General features: G+C 44.5%; 2 protein-coding genes across 5 annotated transcripts in view; one reads left to right on the top strand and one right to left on the bottom strand.

Annotated features, from left to right (window-relative positions):
• tulp3 (TUB like protein 3) overlaps positions 1-8,744 on the top strand; it is a 38,237-nt gene extending 29,493 nt beyond the window's left edge. For 3 of the 4 annotated variants that reach the window (XM_024013747.3, XM_024013728.3, XM_024013765.2), the window contains 9 exons: positions 699-905; positions 2,621-2,803; positions 4,168-4,301; positions 4,561-4,752; positions 4,987-5,099; positions 5,286-5,403; positions 5,513-5,611; positions 6,026-6,197; positions 6,343-8,744. In XM_024013747.3, the coding sequence (XP_023869515.1) occupies positions 699-905; positions 2,621-2,803; positions 4,168-4,301; positions 4,561-4,752; positions 4,987-5,099; positions 5,286-5,403; positions 5,513-5,611; positions 6,026-6,197; positions 6,343-6,476 (1,352 nt within the window). In that variant the 3' untranslated portion in view covers positions 6,477-8,744. The remainder of the gene's footprint in view (positions 1-698; positions 906-2,620; positions 2,804-4,167; positions 4,302-4,560; positions 4,753-4,986; positions 5,100-5,285; positions 5,404-5,512; positions 5,612-6,025; positions 6,198-6,342) is intronic. The other variant, XM_024013756.3, reaches the window with a different exon arrangement.
• Positions 8,611-13,000, bottom strand: part of LOC139023401 (protein mono-ADP-ribosyltransferase TIPARP-like) — an 8,308-nt gene continuing 3,918 nt past the window's right edge. The window contains exons 4-6 of the mRNA XM_070436444.1: positions 12,799-12,986; positions 10,795-11,073; positions 8,611-10,478 (exon numbers count right to left, since the gene is read on the bottom strand). Coding sequence (XP_070292545.1) covers positions 10,028-10,478; positions 10,795-11,073; positions 12,799-12,986 — 918 coding nt within the window. The 3' untranslated portion in view covers positions 8,611-10,027. The remainder of the gene's footprint in view (positions 10,479-10,794; positions 11,074-12,798; positions 12,987-13,000) is intronic.

A 13,000-nucleotide genomic window follows, 5' to 3' on the forward strand; every position in this document is an offset into this window, starting at 1 on the left:
TGGAGGAGCAGAGTGGCCTTCCAGATCGAGGTAAAGGAGACCAGTCAGGAAATACAAGACTAGAGAAAAAGTGCTTATATAGAATAGGATCATGAACATTGGTGCATCCCACTTCTGATACCAATCACCTGTACATTGGCATGCAACGTATGTTAGTCTCTCACATACTGTGATACAATGTTATAAAATGTTCCTCCAAACAATCAGGAAACAAATATATTGAGGAGTGTGTGTGTGGTGCGTACGTGTGTCTAATAACGCCTCCCTCAGTCTTGGGACATGTGGAGAAGCGACTGTTCAAGGTAGTGGAGGAGACACCCAGGAAGCTGTTCTCTCTGATGCCCAGAGGGGCCTTCAGATGGGGAGGAGAGAGTCACATTCAGAGAGGCAGAGCAGCGTTCAGACTTTCAGGCAAGAAAAGGGCCACCTGCTCAGTGCAGCATATCACTCCATGGCACAAGGCTAAGCTCTGACATGAACATAGAGGAGAGGTWCTACAGAGAAACGCAGCTGCAAGCAGACGGCTAAGTAATAAGGAGTAGGTACAAATCAAATCACCTTCGGGAAGCACAGATAGAAATACAGGAATACAGAACAGCTCTTGGAGAAGTAAACAGCTGGATGCTCAAACACACAGACAGAGGACAAAGTCATTAACATAATTCAAAAAACGTCTGTGAATGCGCCCCACCCTGCAGGTATCGACGGCCCTGCTGCCTTCATGGGCTCTGAGGCCCCAGACCTGGGCGCCAAGATCCAGATTCTGTCGGTGAGCAAGTCCCAGCCCCTGTCCCTGTCCCAGCCGCTGCACCAGTCTCCCCTCGCCGAGGAGCCTGACCGGGACGGGGACACGGAGACTCTGCTGGAGCCCAAGACGGACATCCACGAGCTGCTGCAGAAACGAGGTAAGCCGGGGGGGGGGGGCTTGAGAAGGGGGTTAGGGAGTCAGGACAGCCAGTTTGGACAGAAGATAGGAGTGTTAAAGTAGAGTGTTATAAAGAGTTCTGTCATTAGGTAAGGCTGCGGGGTTTCTTGAACACCTTACCTGACCAGGAAATACTCTGGGGCCTAGTTATGGTCAGACCATGTGACCAGGAAATAGTCCTAGCCCTATGACCTACACAGCACAGACAATGTCTCATACGCAGTAGTGCTATAGACAGAAGACCTAGGAGAGTGTGTACACACTGTCTCTTATACACATCTAGATGTGTATAGACAGAAGACCTAGGAGAGTGTGTACACATGCGAGTCAGTCATTTATATCCTCATCGTCATCTACCCTGATAAATCCTCTGGGTCGCCTCAGCACACGAATACCAAGCAGCTTCAGAGATCACATCCCGTCTGCTGCTCTGGCGGGCCTCACGGCTACACCGACAGGGCACTCAATATAAGTGTCTCTTTCACACCTCTGGGCTGGTAGAGGCACTTTGTAGAGAGAGAGAGAGAGAGAGAGAGAGAGAGAGAGGTGTAGTGGGTGAGAAGATAAAGAAAGCAAAGGAGGACAGATGAGAAATGGGAGCATATCTGGTCAACATCGTTGTTCAGGGACAGTCTCAAGAACTGTGAAGGTTGTGGTTTATTGTTGCAGCTGTTGCTGCTGTCCTTTCAGTTACCCTCATTAAAAGCCATTGCGCAGTGCTAAAACCTTTTCCCTGCTCTGGGATACTTTCTCCTCCCAGGGCTATGGTGCTGCAGTGTGCAGTTAGAGAGACGGCGGAGTGCGAGGTTGATGGTGACACAGTGAGAATTTGATCATTTTATCATGTGTAAGGGGCAAGAGTAGCATCCACCTACCACAGTACCTATTTATGCCACCTCACCTCCCCTCCTTCTGGCTGGTCCAAGTCTCTTTCATTTCCTGAGACTAATTCAATATCCTTCTGTACTGTTACTGTGCTAAATGACAAGCTAAATTAAGATAGCCAGGTCTATATCCGGGAGAGAGATGTATTACCTAGTTAAACCTGAGACCCAGATTAAGGGCAGCATATTACTGCATTAGCCTCAGTTTTTAAGGATCTTCTCCTGGACAGCAACAAGAGGGCAGGTGACACTCCCCTCTCAATAATGCAAACGTTCATCATGAATGAACAAATGCTTAGTGCTACTGAGATCCAGCCTGTCCTCAGGTGCCTTAGATAGTGCCTGGCTGCCCAATCAGTTTTATTTCCCAGTGTAAACTAATTGAAATGGAAACAGCAAAGGATTAGTAATAGCCTACTGCCTCCATTTGGATTTGACTTGGGGACGCTATTCAATCAAAACTGGTCAGCGAGTTCCCAAGGTAAAGTTCTTCATGTGCTGCTAGACCGAAGTTTTGGTTTTACAACCTGAGCATCGAGCCCTTTCTTTTTAAGAAAAGTTGTATTTTCAGAACGTATTGACATTTCCATTTGGCTGATTTAGTAAAAGCAGTGAGTTTACAAAACTTTGTGTGTTGTTTAAATTGATGCCTTTGAGTCACTATTAGAATGTAGCTGACATTTGCGGTCTGTATTTAATGTTTGGCAGTACCCTGACATTTAGACACATCTCTGGGGCTAGATGGAGTGAACACCACTGTGTACATATTGTTTCTAGCCACMTTGGCCAATACATATGTGTCTGTCTACAGAGGCGTGGGACATCTCTCTCTGCCCCTCCCCCTCTCTGACTGACCCCGCCAACGACAGGGTGGTCCAGTTGGTTGGTGCAGTGGAGAAGGGCCCAGAGGAGGGCCCAGAGGAGGGGCCGGAGGAGGGGCTGGAGGAGGGGCCAGAGCGCCCACTGTCTGCCAGGGAGAAACTACTCCAGTCAGGTAGTAGAGAGCAGCCTGCCGTTCCCATGGTGACAGGGCTGAAGTGAAGGTTGCTGGGTTTCTGTCTCTCCCTCCCTCCTTTCCTCTCTCTGCAGCACTAACTKTATGGAGCAGAGGTGAAACTGAGGGAGGATACAACAGTGAATTATATAGTAACTGGTAATAACCTAGTCATTGGATGTAAAGTGCTAGATATCATACTCTGGCCTCAAGACACACCGAAGAAAAACATTTCATATTTATTGTATCATCAACAATGGAACACATTGAGAGCAGACATTTTTCCCCTTCTCACTTTGAATTATGCTTTCGCACCTAAAAAATGCTTTCTCATTAAAATATTCCACAGCACCAGCCAGTCACGGCTGGTAAATCCAATTAGCAGCATTACTGACACCAGTCCAGAGCAGCTCCCACAGAGGCCTGTCTGACCACACCGTGCTGGGTCTGTCTGGCTGGTATCTCACAATAGGATTTCTGCTTTCCCTCGTTCCTAACTAACCCCTTTACATTGGACTATCAGGGCCGGTTTCGCGGACACAGATTAATCCTGGACTGAAAAGCATGCTTAACGTGCATTTAGTACAAGACTAGGCTTAATCTGGGTCCAGGAAACCAGCTCTCAGTGATGGATAAAACACAKTGAAGATGGAGAATCTATTGTCTTGTATTTCACAGTATTCTTTCCATTGTGGAAATGTATAGGGCTCTGAAGTGGACTAACAGTGGTGTCTGGGGATAATGAAGGCTGCTGGGATGGCTAGAGGTTCATAACAGGTCTCTTCTATCGTAACCTGGTTACTTGGTAGTCTCGTCTGTTCTATACAGAAAAGTTCTTCCTCAATGGGTTTAACAGTTACTCAGCACTATTTTGCATCCGCTTTCCTTTCTATCCTCTGCCAGCTGTTTTYAGGTTAGGTTGTCTCCTCAAATTTTGGGGGGACTACTAAATGTTTAAGAGAGCAGTTTTAGCTGCATATTGTAATATGTGGCCTTTTCCGATACAGGAAATATTGCATCAGTTCATATTTTCAACTGGGGTAGTATGATGACTTAGTTGGAACAAATCAAAGGCTATGTGATCTAAAACAAAATCTGCATACATTTGAAGAAATACATTGCCCATATCCATTACATGCAGGCTAATCACTTTGGGTCCCAGGAGAAAAAAATCTCTCCTTCTTGAGTCATGGCAATAAGAACCTATGGGATTACTGAGGAGATATGGAGGAGTTTTCAACTTGGCTGGGCATCTGAGATGATCTCTCCTGTCTGCATAGAACCCTGGGTCCTCCTGATCCCAACCAATGGAGTGTAAGCTGTAGGCCACATCTCCCATAGTGCACTCTTTCTCCCATGACCAGGTCTGTCAGGCAGTATGAACTACGAAGAGGCCAGTGAGGATGAGGAACACGGTGACGAAGACCGGACACGCTCGCTGTCCCCCAACCCAGAGTCAACCCGGCCTGCGTCTGCCTCCAGCACAAAGTCCAACACAGTGAGTCCAACCATATAGTTGTCTCTGTCCTGTCATATCATTAGGAGCACACACATAGCTATGTGGCTATGGCTTGTGAGATTTCTAATGTGTTCATTACACATGGCAAATCAACTTGTCACTTGAAGACACTGAAACAACAAGATGGCAGATGAATGTTGTCCCCCCTACTCCTGGACCATATCTCCTTTATAACAGCGATTGGCCGGTATGTTTTGTGATGTAGCAGTGTGTGTGTGTGTSRCCCCCCCCCTCACAGGAATACGTGACACCGGGGTCGCCCACGGCGGAGAGCGCCCTGATCGAAGTGGACAACCTGGAGGAGTTTGTGGTGCGTCCCGCCCCCCGTGGCATCACCGTCAAGTGCCGCATATCCCGGGACAAGAAGGGAATGGACCGCGGCCTGTACCCCACCTACTTTATGCACATGGAGAGAGAGGACGGCAGGAAGGTACATTTGACCTCACATCCTGTCATGGTGGATTAACATGGAGACAAGACTTAGATGGGTTTCTTTTATCATCTTATTTCACAGGCCTGTTTTAATTTTCTTTTCCGCAATAGCTACATTTGAAATGGTATGAGAATATAAAGTACAAGTAACACCTGTTTTGATTGCGGTGATTAAAATGATGGTTTGTGAGTTTCCCTCTCACCCTGAGTTTACTCTTTTTGTTTTACTCAGCTGTTTCTTCTTGCTGGGAGGAAGAGGAAAAAGAGCAAGACGTCCAACTACCTGATCTCAGTGGACGCCACGGACCTGTCACGTGAGGGAGAGAGCTTCATGGGGAAACTGAGGTAGGACCATATCTCACTCGTCTCACTCTGTCACAACTCTGCTAAATATAATTCTAAATCCTTGCTGATGAACAATTGACATATTGTTTTGAGCCCTCGGCTYCATCTGATAACCCTATTGGGTGGGATTGTGATTGCTGGAGGGTCATTGTAGACTCTAATGTGATTGGTCTGGTCATCCTGCAGGTCTAACCTGATGGGGACCAAGTTCACGGTGTATGACCAAGGCACCAACCCCTGTAAGAACCCTGGAGCTCTGCTGGAGGAGAGCAACACACGACAGGAACTCGCAGCCATCTGCTATGTGAGTGTACACACACACACACACACACACACACACACACTAATATAATTTAACCTGTAAGGTTGTGTGATATTCTGTGACATTCTGATCTCCTGTGTTCTCTCTGCAGGAGACCAACGTTCTGGGGTTCAAAGGTCCCCGCAAGATGACCGTCATCATCCCAGGCATGAACATGAACTTTGAGAGGGTCCCCGTCCGTCCAAACAGTGTATGTATCAGCCCCATGGGACTGTACAACTCCAATCACTTCTTCTAACATTTGTAGTCACTGTACTTGTTATGCACAGTAAGAGAGAGGGGCGTGTCAGAGGACATGATTGATTTAAGACTCTGGCATTCTTACATCTTGAAATAGAAAATAATTTAGCACAATCTGAATAATGAAGTCAACATCATGTAATGGAAACTGAGGCTAACCCACTAAGGGCTGTGAGATGTGGTCACTGGGGAGTGACGTCAGATCAGATGGTTTGGATGTCTGGGTCGTATTCATTAGGGCACGCAACGGAAAACTAAATAGAGCGTTCTTATTGGGTAAGTCAAGGTTGTCACTCCCTGTTTCAGTCCTATTTCTTCTGTTTAGTGCCTAATGAATACAACCCCGTTGTCTGTGTGTTTCCAGGAGCAGGACAGCCTTCTAAGTAAGTGGCAGAACCACTCAGTGGAGAACCTGATTGAGCTGCACAACAAGGCCCCCGTGTGGAACGACGACACCCAGTCCTACGTGCTCAATTTCCACGGCCGCGTCACACAGGCCTCTGTCAAGAACTTTCAGATCGTCCACGACAACGATCGTGAGTTGATCCGTCAGTGCTTCTCTCGACTCTCGCTCTTTTTTCTCTTTCGCTCTTTTTCACTGTCTATTTCTCACTCCCTCTCCTTGGGTAGAATGGAATAATGATTTCACATTATTTAGTCGTCTCTTCTCTCTTCCCTCAGCGGACTACATCGTAATGCAGTTTGGRAGAGTGGCCGAGGACGTATTCACCTTAGACTACAACTACCCCATGTGTGCCCTGCAAGCCTTCGCCATTGGRCTGTCCAGTTTTGACAGCAAACTGGCCTGCGAGTGACCAACTCCATCACGACTCCTAACTCGCCATTCCCTCCATGGCCCTTTCAACCCACTCCCTGCCCCTCCAAAACAACGCCAACTCCACAACACCGCCCCTCCACCTCACCGTCACAGGATTCAGCATCTTCCTTGTACAGTCAGCAGTCAGCTCACCAGCAGTCTGCCACTATGGAAATAATCATGAACTATGACCTCTCACCCCTTCGTGGTACATCCAATCATGGCACTCGAATCATGCTGACTTGGAGAGCGGATGAAGAGAGTGGGTGTGTGAGAGGACAAAAGCAAGTAGATTTGGGCGGAGAATATAGGATTTTCCTTATCGGCAGAAAAATGAAATTACCATCCACAAAGGGAAACTTGTCAAATCATCAAGGCACCTTTGTTTTTATTTGTATTTATCTGTAGTTCTGTTTCAATGAGTTTGTATTGCTTTTTGTTGCGTTAGCTGTTGTATATTGGTGATTTTATGTGTATTGAAATTGATTGAAAGGGAAAAAGGACACCAAGCATCATAGCCCAAAGTGTCATGGGCACTTCTTGTTAGGGACAGGACTTCTAACACAGACTAGACCAGGTCACAGGAGATGGTGTCTTTGATTTATTTCAGATTTTAATGTTTTATAGGCCTCAACACATGTCTGATGAACTTATGAGTTTTTAGCAGATGCTTTTAAAGTTGCCTTTAATGTTGATTCCAAGTGTCATTTTACTCCATTTGACATTCTGTTGCCTTCCACAATCACTGTTGTGCGATTCTTTTTTTGCAGCATCAAGATGTTCAATAACTCTAACGTTAAACTATTTCAACCCTTTTTTATTTTCTTCCTTTTGAAGATGAATTTCTCGTAATCACATTTATTTGCCTGCGTATCCATCCAATGTGTCCTCATCTGTTTTCTTGTTTTAAAAACACACGTTAGTAAAAGTATCTCAGTAGCATTCGGAGGAGTTTGGAACGGAACATTTCTTACTGCAATTCCTTTGTACATGTCATTTTGTGATGTTTTAGCCCCATGTCAAGTTAAAACCTCACGGGAAAGTCAATAGAGTTGCCCAGCAAGCACGATTAAAGGATTTTATTATAGTTTTATATAAGATATGTCTTAATGTTTGGACATACGGCTCATTGTTAAATATCATGAAATGTCAGTCCTAAATGTCATTTCAATGTGTGGAATACAAAAGAGTTAGCCTGGAATCCAAACAATAGAGGAATATTCTGTTTGGATTCCAAGTCACCCTGTACTCAGTCTACATTATATGCCAAACTTATCTACCCATTTAAAATGACACCAGATTGGATAATAACACTACATTATATATGTACTGTAACTGGAAGTGCTACTCTGTTCAGCAGACTATACTTGTACTGTACCATGAAGTCATTGAGAAACCACTGGGCAAGAACTGGTTGGATCAACGTAGTTTCCACGTCATTTCAACCCCAACATTTGAGGTGATGACTTTGAATCAACGTGGAACACTGATTGGATTTGCAAAAAGGAATTGCGTCTTTTTTTTAACCCAACTTTTAAATCCAATGGCTGGGTCAAATGTTTGYTTGATTTCACGTTGGTTGACAACTCAACCAAATGTAAATCAAAACTAGACGTTGAACTGACGTCTGTGCCCAGTGGGAAATTACTTTTGGGGCGACATTTAAGGTGCAAAATAGTTCACATCTGTGCAAAAATAAATAAATAAGGTGAGCATAGAAAGTTATTTAAGTAGAGTTTTAAGTACACTGAAAAATGCATAAATAGTGGCCTTTTTTACAACGCTCATTGCTGAAGAAAAGTTTCAAATTACATCACAATGCCAGATTATTACTTTTACAGTATTTTTTGCACAGTTTTAAACTATTTTGCACCATGAAGAAGTCKCCCTTGATTAAAGTTTCAGCTGGATGGATGTGCTATAGAGATGATTCTGTCCAGTACTGTGATTCTTGTTCTTGGAGGATTAGGAACATTCCTGGGTAACCTGCAGGATGCATTTGATTRCTGTCCAAACAAGACAAACACTGATTATGTGTGACAGTGTCYGYAAACAAAGTTAATTCACAAGATGTACTGTTTGAAAGAGGGAAAGTGTTTGTTTTTACAAAATATATTAAAGCGAGAAATATAACGTTTTACTACAAGATACTTATGGGGAAATGCATGCCATTCATAACTTAACTTTCTGACAATTTTTGGGGGATTGAATTTCAGAAATATGACTGTAAATAGAATAAATTCAAGATATTGTAAAGTGAACAAGACTCCCCTTGTAAGCTTGAGTAATTCATGTATTCAGTAAAAAACATTTATTTGGACCTACAGTGCTGTGAAAAATGATTTGCCCCCTTTCTAATTTTCTCTACTTTTGCATACTAAATGTTATCAGATCTTCAACCAAAACCTAAAATTAGATAAAGGGAACCTGAGTGAACAAATTACATACGTATCGAATTTATTTCATAAACAAAGTTATGCAACACCCAATGCCCCTGTGGGAAAAAGTAAGTGCCCCCTTAAGCTCAATTACTGGTTGTGCCAGTTAGCTGCAATGACTCCAACCAAACGCTTCCTGTAGTTGTTGATCAGTCTCTCACGTCACTGTGGAGGAATTTTGGTTGACTCTTGCATGCAGAACTGCTGTAACTCAGTGACATTTATGTGTTTTCAAGCATGAACTGCTCGTTTCATGTCCTGCCTCAACATCTCAGTTGTGATTAGGTCTGGACTTCTCTAGGCCATTCCAAAACTTCTAATTTGTTGCCTTTTAGCAATTTATTTTWGCTTTTTATCTAATATTAGGTTTTGGTTGAAGAGCTGATAACATTCAGTATCAAAAATARGRAAAAATAGAAAGGGGGCAAATACTTTTTCACAGCACTGTACATTATAAACTTTCATTTGTAGGCTAGGTTGTAGCAACCTCATGATGGGTACAGGGAAAATGTTAGTATCATGTAGTAGCCTAAACCTATCGATGTTACATTAAACTGGGTGAATGGAATATGAATGAGTCATCCAATATTCTATAATAGAAATATCGTCCTCCCTAATCATAAACGGAACCGACTGCCCCTGATGTATCCAGTAAACCCATTTATTTTCAATAACATAACTTTACAGTTGATTAAGAACCTTTTTGAAAGCAACATCTAGAARTTATAATTTCTTCTTTCTACATTATCAAGTGTTACAATTGCTTCGATTATTAAAACATTTAGAAAATATATCAAACTTGTTTTAGTGTTACATTTAGAATTCCATTTTAAAATGGGACGTTGTAGAAACTTACTGTAAAAACGGTAATTGTAAAACTTCATAAAACYCATATCTATTCTAAAAACATTCCAAGTCTTTGGAAGGCTTTGAACATTATCCTTTGGACTGGATACACAAACATTTTGTTTGATYCAGTTTTGACTGATCTATTCTTAATGCTGTCTTTCACCTTAATGCAAGGTGCTGCAGTACGGTCTGGTGTGGAATGAACATCCAGTGAACAACAGTTACCGTCACAGGCAGCAACACTAGCTCTCCCAGGYCAAACCTACTCATTGACGTCCACCACTAGCAGTTCTTTGTATTTGATCAGGTAGTAGGGGTAGCACTGGCACCGGTCAAAAACTACAAAGATGGTGGGGTTGACCAGRTGGTCCACACAGGTGTCGTACAGGTTGTAATCCTTCGTGGATCTGACGGGTGGCGGCCGGCGGTATTTGCACTTGCCCACGCTCACCTTTCCTACCAGCACCTTGGCCAGGAACATGTGACGCACCCCAGCGTCAGGTGACACCGCAGCGAATGTGTTGGAGTAGGAGGCGTCGCGGGCGAAGTAGGAGCCGTAGCCGTACACGAACCCGTTGACTCCCGAGACGCGCGGGTCAAAGTTGTTGTGGCAGATGTCCTCAATGAAGTCCCCGACYGTCCCGTGGAACAGGTGCCTCTCCAGAGCCCCGTCTTCCTTGGTGTCACCGCGCTTCAGCATGTGCTCCTTGTACCTACAACACAAACAATGCCACCTAAAGTATGAATTCATCTTAAATTCAATTCAATAGCTTTTTATCAGCATTACATTTATTCATGGTCAAATGGAGCAGGAGAATAAAAAGCCTTCATCTCGTTGGATAACCCTGATCAATACAATTATATCGATCTGTTGTGTGATGTAATGTCGCACCATGTTATCTACCTTTTCCCTATCCTTTATCCCATTRCCACATGACGGTCATATACACAGTACATGAGGAAAATTAATGGCTATTCTCATAAGGATAGAAAACATATCAAAGAGGACCAGAGAGTCCCCATCCACACCTTTGGAACTTGTCCCAGTGGAGAACATTCTGGATCTGGTGGAGGCTGACTATCTCCACCCGGGTCTCTGACAGGGTCTTGTGGAACAGGCGGTGGACCTTCTGGAAGGCCTGGGTGTTGGCAGGCACATCCACCATGCTGTAGTCCTGGTCTGGGGCAGAGCTAGGGGTCCACACTGGGGGGTACCAGGTGCTGAACTRCCCCAGGGGGTCTACACTGAAGTTGGCCGGGGAAGGCTCGGTGGATGTGCCGGCCAGACCATCCAGCAGGATACCTGTCCTATGCAAGACAAGTAGATGATTGTTTTCGTGAATGTAGTTGATGTTATTATTGATGAACTAGTACTAATATGGTGTGATTCCAGCATTATGAGTAGGACCCTGAGAAATTCTCTACCACCTGACCTATGACATTAACCTGCTGTTCAATCAATCATATTACTGGTGACACTACAGCCTCTTTCAAACACATTTCAACATAATGAACACATGGTTAGTCGTGGTTAGTCATTTTACAGGTCAGGAGTATCTTTCGAGCCCCTCCCACACAGGTGCGTCCCCTTRAGGGTCTAAATMCCAACAGGTGGCTTGAGATGACACTATCAACCTTTTGGTGCTGTTGGACAGAACTACTGGTTTGAAAAAGAGTGGAGAATTTCTCCTGGCCCCAATTATGAGTTACACTACATGACCAAAAGTATGTGGACACCCCTTTGGATTCGGCTATTTCAGCYACACCCGTTGCTGACAGGTGTATAACATTTTGCAATCTCCATTGACAAACATAAGCAGTAGAATGGCCCGTACTGAATAGCTCAGTGACTTTCAACYTCGCACTGTCATAAGATGCTACCTTTCCAACAAGTCAGTTTGTCAAATTTCTGCCCTGCTAGAGCTGCCCCAGTCAACTGTAACTGCTGTTATTGTGAAGTGGAAAGTTCTAGGACCAACAACAGCTCAGCGAAGTGGTTGGCCACAGAAGATCACAAAACGGGACCACCGGGTGCTGAAGCGCGTAAAAATCGTCTGTCCTCGGTTGCAACACTTACTACCAAGTTCCAAACTGCCTCTGGAAGCAACGTCAGCACAAGAACTGTTTGTCTGGAGCTTCACAAAATGGCTTTCCATGGCCGAGCAGCCACACACAAGCCTAAGATCACCATGCGCAATGCCAAGCGTTGACTAGAGTGGTGTAAAGCTCGCCGCCATTGGACTCTGGAGCAGTGMAAAAACGTYTTTTCTGGAGTGATGAATCACGCTTCACTATCTGACAGTCTGAAGGACGAATCTGGGTTTGTTGAATGCCAYGAGAGCACTATCTGCCCAAATGCATAGTGCCAACTAGTTTTGTAGAGGAGGAATAATGGTCTGGGGCTGTTTTTCATGGTTTGGGCTAGGCCCCTTAATTTGGGAATAAGGGAAATCTTAACGCTACAGCATACAATGACATTCTGGACGATTCTGTGCTTCCAACTTTGCGGCAATAGTTTGGGGAAGGCCCTTTTCTGTTTCAGCATAACAATGCCTCCGTGCACAAAGCGAGGCCCATACAGAAAGGTTTGTCGAGATCGGTGTGAAAGAACTTGACTGGCCTGCACAGAGCCCTGACCTCAACCCAATCGAACACCTTTGGGATGAATTGGAATGTTGACTGCGAGTCAGGCCTAATCGCCCAACATCAGAGCCTGACCTCACTAAAGCTTTTGTGGCTGAATGGAAGCAAGTCCCCGCAGCAATTTTCCAACATCTAGTAGAAAGCATTCCCAGAAGAGTGGAGGCTGTTATAGCAGCAAAGGGGGGACCAACTCCATTTTAATACCTATGATTTTGGAATGAGAGATTCGACGAGTATGTGTRCACATACTTTTGTAGCCATGTAGTGTATAACAAACAAGTGTATGTAAATTAGATTTAAGATAATTGAACACAGTTCAAAAGAGCCTAGAAAGTAAGGTAACTGAACCAATCAACCAGCTCAAGGTTAAAACAAAACATGGATACGTACCTCAAATGTGCTCTCAGAGACTTAAGGGAGTGGTAGAAGGGTCTGAGTCGGATGGCCCGCTGAAACCCTGTGGTGACGTTGGTCTGGATCATAATGGTGAAGTCCACCTTGTATTCCACCGCTAAGACGTGGAAACGACACTCCAGCTCCCCAGCATCCATCTTGTCCAGAAGGATCTTGGACACATCCTTAACAAGACAAC

Source organism: Salvelinus sp. IW2-2015, linkage group LG3 (assembly GCF_002910315.2).
Source record: "Salvelinus sp. IW2-2015 linkage group LG3, ASM291031v2, whole genome shotgun sequence".
Lineage (NCBI taxonomy): Eukaryota > Metazoa > Chordata > Actinopteri > Salmoniformes > Salmonidae > Salvelinus > Salvelinus sp. IW2-2015.